Source organism: Melopsittacus undulatus, chromosome 1 (assembly GCF_012275295.1).
Source record: "Melopsittacus undulatus isolate bMelUnd1 chromosome 1, bMelUnd1.mat.Z, whole genome shotgun sequence".
Lineage (NCBI taxonomy): Eukaryota > Metazoa > Chordata > Aves > Psittaciformes > Psittaculidae > Melopsittacus > Melopsittacus undulatus.
This window is the reverse complement of record NC_047527.1, coordinates 14296706-14314902: the sequence shown is the minus strand read 5'-3', so window position 1 is coordinate 14314902 and position 18197 is coordinate 14296706. Positions and strand designations below refer to the sequence as shown.

General features: G+C 39.1%; 1 protein-coding gene across 2 annotated transcripts in view; it reads right to left on the bottom strand.

The window, feature by feature from the left end:
- Positions 1-18197, bottom strand: part of SAMD12 (sterile alpha motif domain containing 12) — a 167382-nt gene that overhangs the window by 117148 nt on the left and 32037 nt on the right. For both annotated transcript variants that reach the window (XM_034064667.1, XM_034064663.1), the window contains exon 3: positions 7191-7320. In XM_034064667.1, coding sequence (XP_033920558.1) covers positions 7191-7320 — 130 coding nt within the window. The remainder of the gene's footprint in view (positions 1-7190; positions 7321-18197) is intronic.

Genomic DNA, 18197 nt, shown 5'->3' with positions numbered 1-18197 from the left:
AATGAGAGGGCAGAGTACTTGGCAAAATGATAGAACTATTATTGAAGTGATCAATACCCCTGTAAAGCAGCTAAGGAAAAAATAGTTGATAAAAAGCATACTTCAGGAAGAACATGTGATGGGTCACAAAACAGTATGGGCAAAGGAAACAGAGTGAACACAACAGGGTGTTTTCATAACATCTTCTCTTTGCTATATTAAATCCACAAAATTCTTCTGTTTGGAGGCATTCTTCACCCTTCCATTGATCACTTCAGCAATTCACTCTTACTCTTGGTCTTATGAATCTCACTTGCTTGCCTAAGTCCCCTAAGATAGAGAGGGTAAGCACCCAAAGGCTAAGTCAGTAGCTCCTAAGCTTTTTGGCTCTGTCTGTGGATCACAATCAGTGTTCGTTCTTCTTGCAGATACACTGTGCCGTCTTATCAGCAAACTAGGAAATATCACAGAGCTTTACAATATGGTTTGAGAATTCCTGAAATAGGCTTTGCTAACGTATTTGATACAGTTTTCCGTATCTTATCCTAATTCACATTTTTAGCTCCCTCCACATAAGAAACAGAAATTGATTTTAAAACTGGCTGCCACAGTGAGAGGTTCCAGGAGTGAGTTTTACATGATACTGATGTGAATCAGTAGAGAACATTTGTAGAGAACACAGTGGATGAGGTTTACAAAGACTGTACAACAAAGATCTTTTCAAGGAGAAGGGTAAAAGATGATACAATCTCTAGTGAGTAAAAGTTGACTAAAATAAATAGAACAAGATTAAATTAAAAATGAAAAAACCCTTGTGTTAGAGGGAAGTAATAATCCAATTATCATTGCATATAATTATGAAACATTAATTCCTGAACATCTGACAGCACTTGAGGAGTAAGTACTGAGGAGCAAGTATACACTGCTTCAAATAAAGAGTAATATACCTTTTCCACCTGCCACCTAAATTCCCACACTCTAAGGGTACAAAATAACGTATCTGAGCTAAGCTGACAGGGGATTTCAAATCTGAAGCTAAAGGACAGGAATTATACTTCTCAGTTCAAAGATAATTTGGATTCTTTGTGATACATCAGGTAGGAGTAAAAGCTGCAGCAAATCTGGCTACCATGGCTCTTACTGAAATCTTATAATAGCGACAGAGTAAAGAAAAAGAGGCAACCAGAGTGCAATTCACTTCTAAGTATGCTGTAGAGCAATCATTTATCGAAACCATGAGAGATCCTGCCAGGTAGTTACAAGTGAAGAGAGCATACCAAGGAAAAGCAACCAGACCCAAGAAATATCCAGTAAGACAGGAAACAGTGTAAAACATTCATCAGCTACTTGCACAGCAGATCTCACAGCTGAGAACGGAGCAGAAGCATGGAAACTATTCATTCTGAATTTAGTCAATATAAAGGCAATAACATTGATATGTCATTGGCAAGCAAGGCCAAAAATGCCTCAATCGTCCTTCAGCAATTTTCCCACCCTATTAAACAGATAATAATATCACTTCTTCCACAAAGGCTTTTATGTAACCAATAATGGCATTAGGCACTCCCTACTGGTTTGTGCACAGAAGAGATGGCTCCACTGCACGACTAATTGACTTGATTTCTTCTTATACACACAGGGCCTACTTCTCCTGTACACAAGCAGCAACTTGGTTTAGCAATGAAGAACAATGAAGATTGTCATAGAATCATAGAATAGAACAGTCAAGGTTGGAAAGGATCTTAAGATCATCAAGTTCCAACCCCCCTGCCACGGGCATTGGCCCCTTGCACTAAACCATGTCACCCAGGACCCAGCCTGGCCTTGAACACTGCCAGGGATGGATGTCATGGCAGCTAGTTAGGAAACATTCTTCTGTTCCAGATTTACAACCACGAAACAAACAACATAAAAGACATGTCTTTCATCCACAGATTATCAAAAGCCAATTTATCTGAAAATAATCAACTATGTTGATACTTAAGTTACAACTTCCATGAAGTATTCAAGTGTCTCATTGTCCCCTTCTCAACTGCAGATGAGCCTGCCTGGTCATATCAGATCTCTCATGAGCCATTACAGTTTTGCCTCTTGTTGCAGAAGTTCACTACATACTGCCTGAGCTATAACTTGACTGCAAAGCCAGACCCAGGAACCATTCCTAAAACACGAGAGATTACTTTAATGCAAAATTTTCTTTATCAGTAAGGGGCTGAATAATGAAAATTAGATTTCCACTTCCAACTATTTGGCTCTTCTAACTTCTTTCACTTCCATGTTATATGAACACATTCATTATATTACATTCCTTATATTACTGATATTATATTCATTATATTTCTGAGACTATTTTCTGTGCAAAAAGAACAGTTGACACATATTATGCAAACAGGAGCCTTATCCCAACACCCATCCCTCTTTGATATGTTCCACATGTTAGAAATTAAGAGCAGCCAAGTATGAAACAGGGAAAACTCTTTAGTCACTCACATTTTCCAACATGAGCATCACAACTCCACAAAGAATGCTGCAAGTAAGTCTGACCTTACCCAGGCAGCAGAATAAAAGCTCTCTCCAGGGTGAAGCAGTGATTTTATTTGATTTTAAACACCAGATGGATGTAGTCAGGATTCATCTGACAGCCCACCAACCAACACTGCTGTTAAGACCTCACAGAAAAAGGAGGGAAAAGTAGCATAAATAAGGACTGTGGGCAAGGCTAGCTTAAGCTTTGCACCATGGAGAAGGAAAAGGCTTCACAGAGATGGCTGGAGATGGAAATTGCTTCTGCAATATCACTATCAGATGAACCCTGCTTGGGAGATCTATTGTGCTGAAAAGAACTGTCAAATGTAAAACAATAAAGTCAACTAATATTTTATCATAAATACCCTCCATTTGGACACAATGAAGGTTCCTTTCTGTTTCTACTAAAAACCTCTTTTCTTCTTCTGTGAATAAATTAGATGCTTTCTCAGACATACACCAGTGCTGTGGAATGCTTAAAACTTGCTACAGGTTTGGGACCAAACAGAGAAAAATGTGGTAATCAAAACTTTAATAATGTTTTAAAGGAGGCTAAAGCACTTCCTACGATACCTTTCCCTGACCCAGGACCTTCTTCACTTGGTACCAGTCCTATGCTTGCTCATAAAACCAGTCCTCTACAAACAACAAACAACCTAAAGGACAGGCTGTGACCAGTTTATAAGGGACAATAAAACAATGTCCAATAAAATAAGCTAAGAAAAGGTGTCAGTTTGTGTAGTTTTCTGCCCTGTAGGATTTATGAGAAGACTCTGGAGGGCCCCATGTCAGGTAACACAGACTGGGGTAGACATTGGGCTGCACACCTATGGAGGACATCTTACAGAAGATCTCATTTTGCTTCATGCATCAGACCTCAATATTAGGTGTACTGTGTCACTGGCATGAGAGATATATTGATGTGATACTCATCAGTAATGGAAAGATGAAGAATAATGAAGTTGTAATCACTTGTTAAGGGAGGGATTGGGAAGCAAGCAGTTGTTCCAAATGAAATGGACCTCTTAACAGAAAGACTTATCAGGCTCAAACAACATCCTTTGTACACAGATCACAACACCTTTAACAATGCTGGCATCTTCATCTCTGTTGAACAAATGCTGAAACATGCATGAGGAAGATGAACGCTATCAGGAGGTCACAACATAATGAATAAAGCCTCCTGGTTTTGGTCATCCTTACTGCCCCAGAGGTAGGAATGAAACCCAGGCTTCCTGTGCTCTACTGCACAGCTTTCATCCCCAATTCACTGCATTGGTTGCAGCACAAAACTCAGCTGAGTTCAATGAAACAAAGGCAGAATTAAACTAAATGTATGTCCTTGAAATCAGAAAGCTATCTGGCAATGTTTTGGTAAGAAAAAGAATCCCTTTCTCTCTCCGGAGACAGTAACTTAGCCCCTGAGGATTCAGGATGCATCCTAAGAATACCAGAATAACCTGAAACAGAGCCAGGATTTCTCTAAATTCCAGTGTAGTACCTTAAATCATGAGACCATCTCTGACATGCTCAACAACATGAACATTTCAGCTGATATGATCAACCCCTAACACCTGCAAAGATATTAGTGAAGTGAAAAAAAAATAAATTCAGATTTAACAGCAACTTTTTATATGAATTTAATAAAAAATATATGTCAACAGAGCTGATTTAATGCAAGCATCTTTAATGCTGATTTAATGCAAGCATCTTTAGAGGTTATAGAGTTAGTCTGATTTTAAGGCTATTCAGAGCAGGTTTTCAGTAGCAGTTCATATTTAATTTTCCAAGGTGCCATTTGGTATTTAATAAATATTCAGAAGTTGTGGATCTGTCTAAAACTAAAAAGTAGTTTCCTTGAGTCCTGTTCCTTTCCTCCTTAAAAGTTTAATTTAAAAAGGTTTGAGTCCTTTCAATGACCTCCTATCAAATTCCTCCCCTTGGACCAAGGTACCTCTTGGGTATTACTTTGACAGAATGAGGTTTATTTAATGATCATAGCATTAAAACCTCATGTGTTGAAGACATGCATTAGCACACTGGGAAACACTGCATTAAAAAAAAGAGGTGAAGCAAGCTTTCTTTCCTTTCTTCCATCCTTCCAGCAAATTATAGAATCATAGAACAGTTTGGGTTGGAAAGGACCTTAAAACCATCCAGTTCCAACCCCCCCTGCCATGGGCAGGAACGCCTCACACCAGACCATGTCGCTCAAGGCTCTGTCCAGCCTGGCCTTGAACACTGCCAGGGATGGATCACTCACAACTTCCTTGAGCAACCTGTTCCAGTATCTCACCACCTTCACAGTAAAGAACTTTTTCCTTATATCTAACCTGAACTTCCCCTGTTTCAGTTTAAACCCATTCCCCCTTGCCCTACCTCTACAGTCCTTGGTGAAGAGCTCCTCTCCAGCATCCTTGTAGGCCCCTTTCAGATATTGGAAGGCTGCTATAAGGTCTTCACACAGCGTCCCAAGTAAAATGCCACACTTCTCAACACCTATGGTTAACAATTGCTAGATATGTTTGCCCAGGACTACTTTCCTGGCTGATGACCATGTCTTAGATTTGATCTTCAAATAAAGTTTAAATATCCTTTTAATGTCACTTTCTTCAAGTTCTTTTCCATTATATTTTTCCATATCAAAGCAACTTGTAAAGTCACTTCAATTCCTGAGAAATTTTCAACAATCACATCACCTTTCCATAGCCATATCTGGAAACAGTTACATGACCTTGGCTTAATCCATTAGTTTCCATGCTCCTTTCATGCTCTACTTTTTTTGAGCCACAAATCCACTGTTCTATTCCCTTATTAGATTTCAAATAATTGGAGTCACAGCACTGGAAGTATCTTCCCAAGTTATTGATTTCACTCATAATATTATCACAGTATACTTCTCTAAAATCTGTACAAACATTGATTGCCACTGAATTGAAGTTATTTTCTTCCCTGCGGACTTACTTTTCTAACATGTACTAATATTGTCCTTGTACCTCTTTTGTGTAAAGTGAAAGATTGATCTTGATTCTTCTTTTTCATACAGGTCTGTAAAGTTTTGCACACTGGCACTGAAACTACAAGGTTTCCATCTATGTTTATGTTGAAATGAAAACAACTTTTTCTTCCTTTCAACTTCATTTTGGTGCCTTAATTTTATGAACAGAATATGATAATAAAACAGCACTCAAAAATAGTTTCAGCTCTTTCAGATAGCACTCTGGATGCAGTCAGCTCCGTACACATGGGTGGAGACACAGACTACATTCCTGTGGACTGCATTCAACAGTTGATGACTTAAAGGAAATGGTCACAATGGGTATGTACTAGAACTCAGCACTTAGCAAACCAATACCTCTCACATGTAAGTGTGTACCCGTATTCATGGCTACTTAGTAAACAAATATCAGTAGTTTAGTCTGACATGTTTGCAATCACTTCAGTTTTACCAGGAAGGAAAGAACATCTACAGGAATTGATGTAAACACCACAAGCACACGTATACAAACAGACACAGATTGAGACATACATCAGTTAGCAATATGTTATGGTTAAGACTGAGATTTGTATGTGAAACTCAAATCTCTGCTTGATATTAAATGGCTGAATGCCACCACTTCAGAGAACAAATTGCTGTTCCACAATAAACTTTTTACAGATTAATTAATGCCTAGATATGAGTAAAATGCTATTTAACTCCCAAGTTACATCTGTATTTATATTAATCCAGTTACTCTGCTAAACTGACATCCCTTCTAAGTGGTCAGCTAAAATACCACTGCACTAAACTGAGTAGGAGTTAACAAGTGAAGCAGATAACAAAATCAGTATCAATTTCTAAAGTAAATAAGAAAATAAAATACAATTATGCTTTTCAATATATGGTTCTATGACAAGACACAAAATGTTGAGGTTCTGAAGGCCCCGCAGGTATTTGAGGCCCAAACCATGACAGAACAAACATTTTTTAGACTAGACAAGGAAAGGGTTTGCAAGTAGGAAGCCCCCATCCAATAAAGGAAAGGCTGCAAGAAAGAATGTTTGTATTTGAGTTACGACTGGGACAGAAATCAGTTTCACTGGCTGGAAATAATGGTTTAGATTGATACTGGGAAAATAACAACTTTAAGGACTGTAAAATACTGGAATAGAGAGATGTAGAAATCTCCTTCATTGCCAATTGTCCAAAGCAAAGTTAGACAAAGATCTGTCAGAAAGAACTTGCTGTATTGATCCTGCTTCAGACCTAGGGAGAGGCTCAGCTGGGTTTGCCCCCCATCCTATGTGTTAAGGACTCTAAGAAAATGATCTGAAAGTGAAACACCTCAATTGAAAAAATTCATTCACATTTGTCCTCATAGGATGTTTCTTAACACTGGGGCCATTGGGTAGGGTGTTTCTATTTGAAATGAACAGGGTGTGGCCCTTACCCACATACAGACTGACTTCTTTCCTCATTATATTAACCCTGAATAATCTGAAATTCATCTTTCAGAGAGATGAGGAAATGACTCACCACATCCTACAAAAGCTGGTATATTCTCCCCTCACTCTATACCTAGCAACTGTCTAGTCATACAATCAACAAGAAACCCTCAGTGCACAGTCACAGTCTATTAACAACAAAGTAAAACAATTCGCCATGTTTAAAATAAGTAAAGTATTTCAGATAGTGCATACTTTACCAGTTATGTCGTGCTGTTTGAATGACTCACTGTAGATCTGATACTGATTAGGGCAATGTTTCTTCAGCCATTTGCAGACATCCTGCTGGGTCCATAATGCCACAGGCTTGGTCAGCTTCACAGTCCCGGACTAGAAACACAGAATGAAGATCAGAAATGATGTTCAGTCTGCACACAAGTTTCAGAAATACTAATCTGTGACATTCATACACAATATTAAAATAATAAATATAAGATAGAAGCTGCTCTGACTGCAGATATCCAATAATTACTACCACACAAGAGCCAGCTATTCAAATACATCATTCAGGAATCGCAGACAGTTAAGGGTTCTCTAACATTGTTTTATATTGCATTCATGTTCCTTGCATCAGAGAAGCATACTGCACCATGCCCTATGTGAGTAAAAGTTTAAAGAGTGGCCAATTCTGATTGCACCTGAAGGGAAATAGTTGCAGTCTTTGAAGTGACCAAATTCACAAGAAGGATCTATGTTTGTGTCACAGGTTGGACATAACCATGGAAGACCAGGAGCATCCTCAGGTCAGGCAGGTTCCACAACTACAATTAGAAAAGATCTTGGTAAAAAGCCATTCTGCGCAAACCAACTTAAAGACTGGTGGTGCCTGAGAAAAGGAGACTACATGCCATTGGAGGCAGAGCTGGCGATACCAGTTGACACTGTTCCTAGTTTGGGTGATGTTTACAAGCAGGTTTCATTTTTATGCTTCCTTTTTACCATTAACCCTTGTACGATCATCGTCCTGTGAAATAAGTAGGACTCCTGCTTAAAACAGTCACTTCTTTATAAATAACACAAAAAAGCACTGTTCAATACTTTCCTGAAAATTCAGTTTTCCAATAGTTTTTCTGAACAAATAGAAGAACAGTTGATATATAAAACATTCATAAATTAAGTCAATTGCATTATCATACATATAAAGTCATATTTCATTCAATCAAACAATTCACTTTTGCACATACACTTTTTTAAACCACATAAAAATGCTGTGTTCTAGGCAACCTGAACTGCAGGGATTTAAAGCCTCTTGTCCAAGTATGCAAAATAACATAATAAAGAAAATACATTCAAAGTGATTTCATCTTTTTTTTGCAACACAATCTGCCCAGGAGACTAAGAAAATCTGAAGGAGATGGGTAATTCTTACAAACAGGATTGGACATGGCTGAGGTAAGTGCGTGTGAACAACATTTACTTCATTATTCTGTCAGAGAATTGAGTCTATGGAATAAAATCAAAGTCTCTTTGTTCCCATGCTGTGCATGCAGAATACCTGTCCTCCAGCTCCTTCATGGTGTAGATAGCTCGAGAGAAGTTTTTCTGTGCAGATCTGAGGTGAAGGGGAATGTCACCTCAACCATTCTTCTCCATTAGAACTCATGGCAGACTCCCTTGATATTGCCAGCTGGGGTTTATCCCAGCATTTACACAGATACATGTTTTCAGACAGACCTTTTCAAAGTTGCTTTGAAACTTTTCATTACTAGAAGCCCAAAGGACAAAAGCAGTTTTAAGCTTGTGCTTTGCATACCCTACTAAGTCCATGAAGTACATCATGCAAAGATATTAAGTTAGAGCCAGGGAGTATGGCAGCACTAAAATTCCAACAGGCAAACATGTCTTGAATTCTTGTCCAATTTTTCCTATATCTTTTTCATTGCCTGGGTAGAAGTTTAATAAGAGTAGAAGTTAAACAAAGAGCAGGAAAATTCTAGTTGAATATATAATACAATGCACATCCCTTAGCTTAGCTTTTTTTGTTTTGAACAAAAATACCCTCACTGGTAACATGAATCCTGTTTCAAAGACAGAAATAGGCACCATCCACATTTACAGGTATCAGAACAATGCACAAACCCACCCCAAATAATCGATCTTCATCTTTTGCTACCACACACCAACCTGCAGCAGGCAGATCCCAGACAGACTTGGTGTCCACAAAAAAAGAGCCTTCAAAAGGAGTGGATGGTGCATTATAACCGGGACAGTGTGTGCTCCACCACTGTCCTTTCTGAGAAGCACATTTGTCTACTGCACATAAACCTGCCCTGGACACTGCACAAGTCTGCAGAAGTGGTAAATGCTGTAGGGAGAGCAAGTGCCCTGTAACCGTTCTTCACGCACCTAGAAAGATCAAAGGCTCTTCTTTGAACTTCTCTAGCCTACGTGTAACTGCTATTTGAATCAAAGAAGAAACTGAATTTCAAAGAAGGGCCAATAATACGGTATCATTTCACTGATTTTTATTACACACATATATAAATGCATGTCCTTCACAAACACATCAAAGAAAAAACCAAGTGAAAATAGCCATAACACAAGTAGTCTGTCTGATTCCATAGAAATCATGGAACAACAGGGTCAAGACTTCATTGTGTATCTTTATGTTGAGTTACTCCTTAAATTTAAAGCTATTTCTTGAGCAGTGGAATTTTTGAAGACTAGAGGGCTGCCTGTCAGCCCTGCAAAAATAAACTGTTAATGGCTTTTCTGGTACAGCGTAAAAATATTTAAATTACAAATATTTGCATACAAATATATATAGCTAACTATAGATTTATGAGCTATTTATTTTGAGCTGAAAGTACACAAATAGTACCAATGTTTGTTTTAACTAAGAGGCTGCTCTTCTTAGTTCAGCAACTATTCTCCTCTCAAAGGTTTAAGCACCATCTTGTTAAATATCTGAAGAACGAACTTATCAGCAATTACAAGACAAAATTAACACTTCCCTCTGTGCCTGCAGAACTGGAAGGCAGCTTCAAATCTAACTCTTATGCTGTGCAATATACAGATCAGTGCACAGCAAACATATATGCTTATTTTTACCATCCAATATTCAGAATGATGATTGAAGCATGTTTTGACTTAAACTTGTAACTGCGGTCCAAAAAAGACATTTTAACACTGACACCATCAAGTGTTATGTTTCATTTTCTAATTCATAAGGACTTGATGAGATAGAGGAATATAGGGGTTTTAAAGCAATGGCTATAAAAAGTACATTGTTGCTGCTTTCATTTTTAGAACATCATACCCAAAATATTTTCCAACCAGATGCTCTCGATGAAATGCTATTAAAAATGATGCTTCCCTCCCACAAAATTCATTTCTTAATTTCTTCCCTGCTCTAAAGCTAGATCTTATACTAAAAAATTTCCCAGCAAACCAGGGAAAATTACCCTCACCATAAACATACGTACCAAATGAGTCCCCTGCCACTAGCTATATGTATATATACACTAGATAGACAAGTGGAAAACATTATGTTTTACTTGATTTCTGTTTACTAGCTCAGGCAAATAATAGGCCCAAACTGATTAAAATAAAATAATATACGTTTTTAAAAGAAAAGTGATCTTTGGACCAGCCTTCATTTTCCTGACATCAGCTCATCCTAAAAATCACCCTTTGCTGGCAACACCTTAATAGTTTAAATCCTGCCAAATGCTTCACTATCTCGGGTGCCAGATATAGATCTAATGAGAATAAAAGTCTTCAGTATTCTGCTCTTTGCTTCTATATTTGAAGGAAAACCTGTTTCTTCAGGACTTTTTTGTTGAGCTCTTTCTTCTAAATTGCCTGAGCCCAGTTTTTGTTATGTGTATCTCTAACTACAAAAATTACTCAAGAACTAAAAAATAGCATATTTAATACATGGCACAATTTCATGCTCTCCGTTCCGCGGTGCAGAGAAGACAGTACGTAAAATCACCAACTCAGGTCTAAATAAATAAATAAATCAACCAAGCCTACAGCCTGCACACTACTAGAGAATGCATTCCAGTGTTGTGTTCAGGATAGCATTAGCTATGAAGCCCTGCAATGACATACAGTTACCTCTTCAGCCTTCCAGGTGCAGTTCACCAAACCTACCATTTTTGAAGGTCAGTTAATTCATCAGAATTTCTTTGTCTTTACTGTATTTCACTCCAGAAGAGAAAGAAAAGCTGCTGTGTTTTTGAGTGATGGAGGATTCAATCTCATTATTAAAACTACTTTACAGATTATGAGCCAGGGTTTTCTTTCAGGAGTTTCTCCAAGCCAAACTTTTTGTGCATTCACAAATCTGCTTGCATTACAAAACCCAGGGACTGTGAAGATCAGGGTCCTCAGTCAAGCAGGGCTGCTGGAAGAAGGCAGCCTGAGACCATCTATAACATGCAATTTGCCGTCCGATAAACAAAACCAGTGCATATTTATATTCAAATTTATACAATGTGCAACCCTACAGTTTCTGCCTAAAAACCTCTTGTATGAAACAGAGATGGATAAAAGAGGTGCTGCTCAAAGTTATTAAGGCAGATTCTGCTCCAACACACATCATGAGAGACTCTGATGTGGAGTTTACAGTTTAACTAGAAAAAGACAAGGCAGGACCAATTTTGTTGTAGCTGGTCAAAGGACATAAGCAAGGCAAGGCTGCAGTGGAGCTCTGTCCACTGTGTTTCAGACACAAAGAAACCTTCACATGGAGTAGACATGGAGTACAACTCTCAGTTTTGAACCATTATGTTAACCTCATTAGGCAGCCTGAGAGAAAAGAGGGCTGATAGCTGTGACAGGAGGTATGGAAAGAGAAAAGGAAAGAACTAATAAGGTCAATGCCACCTAGTAGGGACAGAGAATGAGATGGGTGGCTGTCATCCCTAGAATGAGTCAAAGTCAGCTGGGGCAGGAAACATTAAAATGTGTCAGAAAACCACTGATGTGTCTATGATCAGAGAGAGAGGGACTGGCAGAAAGAAGTGGGATCACTTCATGCATGAAGCTGAGAAGGAAATATTTGTTAAATCAAAGCATAACGTCTTCTGCAAGCAAACCATAAAGGGCCAATGACATATTTAAAAATTAGAAAAATAAAAGTGTATGTGTATCTGATACAGATACATACAGCAGAGAACTGAAACTACACAGCTCCAAAAGCTAAGTTATTGTCAAATCTTTCAGGCTGCTCTGGAAGCAAGACTAACAGCATCATCTTCAGCATTTGCGACAAGGAGCAGCAGGAGCTGCAATACCCAGTAAGGATTTCAAAAGCACAATTTATTTCTTTTTTAAAATGCTGGGGTTATATTTCTAAAACTGAGAAAATAAGAATCTTTTTCATGTACTACAAATTATTTTTCCACCATTAAACTGCCTATATAGAATTCAGAATCAATGACTAACATAAAAGCTAGTTTCAGTTCTGGGAAGAAGAAATGAGCCAGGCTTACGAATCTGGTTTTATATATCTTAAAATATTGAAGAATCTGGAAAGGACACATTTTGGTTGAGAACTACACTTTCTCAGACAATCATACTTGCAGATTTTTCCAGCAAAGACTGAAAAAAATTACAATAGTAAGCAGACAGCCCATAAAACCACCGAAACCTCCATTGTGTTGGGTTCCCATCTGTGCTACTGACAATTCTAATACTAAGAAGAAGTAAAAATGACAAACCAAAGGAAATGTGCCTATTTAAAATTTAAAAACAAACAAACAAAACCCCACAAGGAAATGACTCTGAGACACTTTCCCTTTTATGTTGATAAAAGATTGAATGTTTAAAACTTTAATTGGATCAGAAATCCAAACCGTCACATTCTAATTTATTACTTAAATCACTTTGAAAAGAAAAACATCAGTATGGCAAATAAAATATATTAAAATAAAATCACTGCAGTGTAGTTTAAAGCACTCTTTAGGGGCCATCTTAGCAGCAGCTTTGGTTTAGCCAAGACATAAACCCTAATGCCACTGAGGAAGGATCAAAAAAGAGACATTATAGCAGCTATCGTGAAAGTCATACCCCAACAACTGATCAACACACAATATCCTATTTGAATAGGAACTAGAGACATGGGAGACCTTCCAAGACTCCCAAGTTGTTCTGGAGGCATGGTCAGCCAGCACCTTGCATTCCCTGAGCTGCAATCTTAGGTCTCACATTTCAGTTCCAAACTCACTTGCTCCACATGGCAAGAGGCAAAATGCAACTGGTTGGCCTAATCTATGACCCCCTGAGCATAGCAGAGTGTCATATAATGATGCCATGAGCAAGACTTGAAGGCTGTGCAGCTCCCAGGGCTCTCACATCTATTAACACAGACTAATGCTGAAAGCATGCTGCCTGGAAGAGCATCCAGCCCACACCTCAGCCCTACCTCCATCACTGCCATCCATGTTGTCCTACACATAGTCCCTCCTTCCTTGGTCTGGTCCACTGGCACATGGCTACACCATGCTGCCTAGCATCAGGGTCCACATACGGGATCTCACAAAAGACAAGATAAGTTATAAGTACACACAAGAGGGAGTTATTTCCTACCACTGGTCAGCAGAAGGATTGCAGCAGACCTTTAATACATTCTTGTTCCCCTAAGTCCACATTCTCAGACTATATTGTTTTTTCAAGAGGAACAAATCAGTTCAGCCAGCTGTGTCTCACAGCAGCAAAATGAAGTGCAGACAAGGTACCTGATGCCCCAGAAGAGCATCCTCACTTAGTCCAAGCTAATTCAAACATTTCTGAAGCCCAAGGAGAGATGTGAACTGGACCTGCAGAGAGATCACTGCCCCTCAACCCAGACACAGAACAGATGAGGATGGTCCTCTAACACTGTGGGTGAGAGCATCAGCACAGGGCTCTGAGCGCAAGGTGAACAGGGCTGGGTCAGCCCTTTCTGGGAAGGACCAGGCAGGGGAAAAGATGGAGCCTGGCAGAGAAGCCATGGAAGGTGCAGAAGTGGAAAAGGTCCCATAAAGTTGATTTGCTATTCCTATACTCATACGTTCTTGAGGAAAAGGAAAGGAACAAATGCCACTTCTACAAGGGTCTCCCCAGCAGCAGTGGGCCACAGCCTCCCACCTCTCTCACAGAGCCTCTTCACCTCTTTGTTGTGCCAAGGGCCAGCTCAGCCGCTGGATTCTTTTTGTTGCCTCCACCGGACTGCTGTAAATTAACATCCGTACCAAAAGTCTGCTCTGGCAGAGTTTAAAACCAGCTCTGCACAAGCAGAAACTTCTACCTCAGTGTCCCAAAACAGTGTAGCACCACCACTTGTTCAAAAAACACTGAACAAAGACGAAGGCTTTACCTGGCTTTCAAGCAGCCCTAGGATTGACCTAATCCAGTACCTTCTGTACCAGTGCCACCAGCTTAGGAGTACTACAGACATACTGAAAAGTGAGGTGGAAAAGAAACAAATTATCAAAACCAATGATATTGATCTGGCATGTAAAAAGCGTGAGTTAACTCCCTCTTAAGGCTGTCAGAAGTATAACAACCAACAGGAAGGGATAAAAGTTGTCCAGAAAATATCACTGTTATCCTGATTGGGATAAAGGCACTATCAAAATAACAAGCAAAGATAAATAAGGTGACATATTTCCTATGAGAGTACTCTCTTTCAATGAGATACTGTATTCTGAAAGCAAGAATCATGACTGGCAGGTGCTCATGTTGATATGAGTGGCAGTGGCACTATCAGCAAACTGTGAAGAACTGAAGTGTCAGCATGGGAAAGGAAAAGACAGAGTACTCCTCAGCACTGTCAAGACACTTGCCTGACATCATTCTAATTGCTATCAAAAGTCCTGAAAGCCACAGCCAGGACATACAGGCCAACAATGCTTTAAAACAATCACAAGTAGGGCCAGGAGCACAATCGCTTTTTTGACAGCCAAACCCAGATCAAAAAGTGTAATGCTTAAAAATTCACATAATCTAAAACCACTGCATTTCTAATCTTGCCAAACTAAAGATCCATTTCACTCAGTGCAGAAGATTTCTTCCAGTCTGAAAATTAAGTACTTGCTTTTGGGTATCTTCAGAGAAAATGCGGAGAGGGAATGTTGGTCTGTCAATGTGAGGTTTCCTACTTCACAAGATACATCAACTGTTTGATACTTCTTCATTGATGTGGCTTTCATTCCCCATCACTACCTGAGACAATTCAAACCTGCCCAAGTCTGGGCTCTAAACCATCACTATCTTGTGTCACAAATTACAGTCTTCCCATTTACTTGGGAAAATCCTCCTGCCTGACAAACAGAAACGTACTCGTATCCTGCATGGATCTGGAGGACGGATGATGTCTGTTCACACAGCAGGTGCTCCACTCACACGCCTTATGCAGCTATGAAGATAAAAGCTTCCTCCTTAAACCTCTCTAGCCTGCTTGTGACTGCTATTGAGTCAAAGAACAAACAGAATTAATTTCAATTAACAGCCCTGTATTAACAGCAACTTACAAGTAATTAACTAAACTTTATTACAAGCACATATTCCTTATTGCACTTAACCATCCACTACAGCAAGAATAAAAGTGCCAGACACCCACCCTCGACATGCCACACATAACTTGAGGGTTAGCTCATCTTCTATCCTGCCTTAAGTAAAAGGCAAGAGCTAAAAACCTAAAGATGTGAAGGCCAGCACAAAGTTTAGATTTTGTACTTGCAAACACAGTAATAAGAGTTAAAAGAAGTTTCTCAGCTTGTATTTGTTTTGTGGAACATGAGAATGCTTCTGACTCCTAAGCACATATATTTGGTGATGCCTTATCAGCAATACTTCAGCCAAGGGATTATATCAAAAGCAGCTCAATTATCAATAGTTAGCAATAAGAATCACAGAACAGACTTCCTTGAAGTGAGAAGTAGACAGGACCATGACTGTCTGACATGTACCTGGTTTATATTCACATTATTCATTCTAACATGGATATGAAATGTGTCAATTAAAAATTACGGCATGTAGCTGAATGGTAACATTTTCTAAGGCTTATAAAATTAAATTTTCTTTATTAGGAATACTACTACAGTGCAAATGGGTCTTTATTTAATGGGAGGGAAAAAATAAAAAGAGATTGTACATTACAGTATGCTGGTCTTTCCAGAGATTTCAGGTAGGAAGAACAAAACAAAAAATGTACCTAAAATCCCAAGTCCTTCTTCTTACAAATTTAATTAAAGGGAAAAAAATTACCTTCCTTATGTTTCTAAATGTTCAGGATATTCTAATAAATTGGTTATTCAAATACTAATACTAGGCTAAACCTAATCTCAGAAACATCTACCTAACGCTGTCAGTGATGGTTATGAAGTTATTGGCAACATACTTTTCAAATTAAAACACACCTATGGAATACTATTGCTTTTGCCAAGAGTTACTTTTCTCTGTAGGAGTTGTCATTAATGATACTGGCCAATTCTTTTATTCTTGGGCTTCACTGACATAATAAATCTGTCCAGCACAGACCACACCTAGATCCTTCCATTGCTAATTGCAGTGTTCTGTCAAGAAGATACTCAACATGTCACAACCTAGGGCTTCAGAATCAGATGTGTACTTTTTTTAATCGCTGCTGCATGTCAGAGGTGAAGAGTACAGTTCATTTTTTATCTTAAAGACATGGACAGTGAAGCATTTCTATATGAGAATAGCCATAAAAGAAATTGTTACTTCAGTGTCCGCAGGTAGTGAGGTTAATTTGATCATCAGCTCAACAACAGTACATTTGTACAAGGAGAATGTCTAACATCCTGAGAGGCTCTTAATCCTTATTAAATAATGACAGGTTGCTTTCTTACACGGTTTACTCCTTCCGAGTGAATCACATTTTTGGCACCTTAGTTTCCAGCAGATGTGCCAATTAAGAGGCTCGTACTGTAAGAAGTAGTATAACCTTTCCATGCCAACTTACAGTCTTTATGGGTAGGCTCATTCATATGCAGAAGGGAAGTGCAGCAGCCAAAGCATTTTATATCCCAACAGCAATCAAAGTTTTCTAGATATCTTTGCCAGTTGACTCTTAACTATGTTCTCTTGAGCCAAATACATTTTGAGGAGAACAACTTTATAGGCCAGACGTGTACATGAGTATGAATAAGGTCAGGTCTCTGAGCCTCAGCTGACAGATCAGCCTCTTGCTTCCCAATAAGACATTGCTTCCACTTCCAGCAAAATCAAGAGAAAAAAGGCAGGTGTTGCTAGAAGAGGCAGACAAGCCCAGCCATCTGATTCATGCAATAGCATTGCAATGCCTGTGTAGAAGGTCATAATGGATTTCTCAAGTAAATATCTAGAAGGCAGATAAACTACTTATGTTTCAAAACAAGCAGGACATTTCTGACGTCAATGTCATTTCTTCCTGATTACTTTTGAGAAACTAGCCTTCTCTCCCTAATAAGGGAATTCCTGTATTTCTTATTATCCCTATGAAGTCCTATATTCAGAAAACCAGTACTACAATGCCCTTTTATGCTCTTCATTAGAGAAAGCAAAAAGCCTTAAACTGAGGCTCATGACAGCCAGCCCCTCCTGGCTAGGAAGCAGCCTGAGTTAGCCAACAAAGAGATACAGAAAAAGCCACAGTGCACAAGTGCCATATTCATATCAAGGCCAGCCCAGGCCAAAGGGACACATCTCCTCTCACTCACAGGAAGCATCTCTTGTAGTACAGCAAGTAAACTTGAAAGCAGATGAAAGGTCAGAAGCCTGTCCTTATTTAAAAGGAAACAGAAGGACGTGGCAGCAACAGTCTCTGCTCAAAACCCTGGAGATTTAGAACTATAAAGCCCACATAGATGGGATTTGGCAGACCAGATTCAAAGGCAGGGGGAGAGGGGGGTGGGTATTGCTGTTGCCATGCTCTGAACATATCTCCTAGATGGCCTGGGACTTCTCCAGGAACATCCCAGCAGGCATCAAGGAAGCTAAGCAGGGGAGGAATGCCAGTCAAGTGAAGATTTACATCTCTGGTTCCAGCCAAAATGTCCCAGCAACTTCTTGCTGGTGAAGGCAGCTGTGAGACATCCCTAGAAACGTGGAGTTGAGATTTTCACCAAAAATATTATGCCCTCCTGACCTCAATTTTAGAAACTTGGGTCGTAAGGAGATGAATGTGAAAGAAAAGCTGAGAGAAGGTAAATTGAGCATTGTGAGGATTGATATTAATCTGCTTTAATGTGTGGAGTACATACAATATATATCCT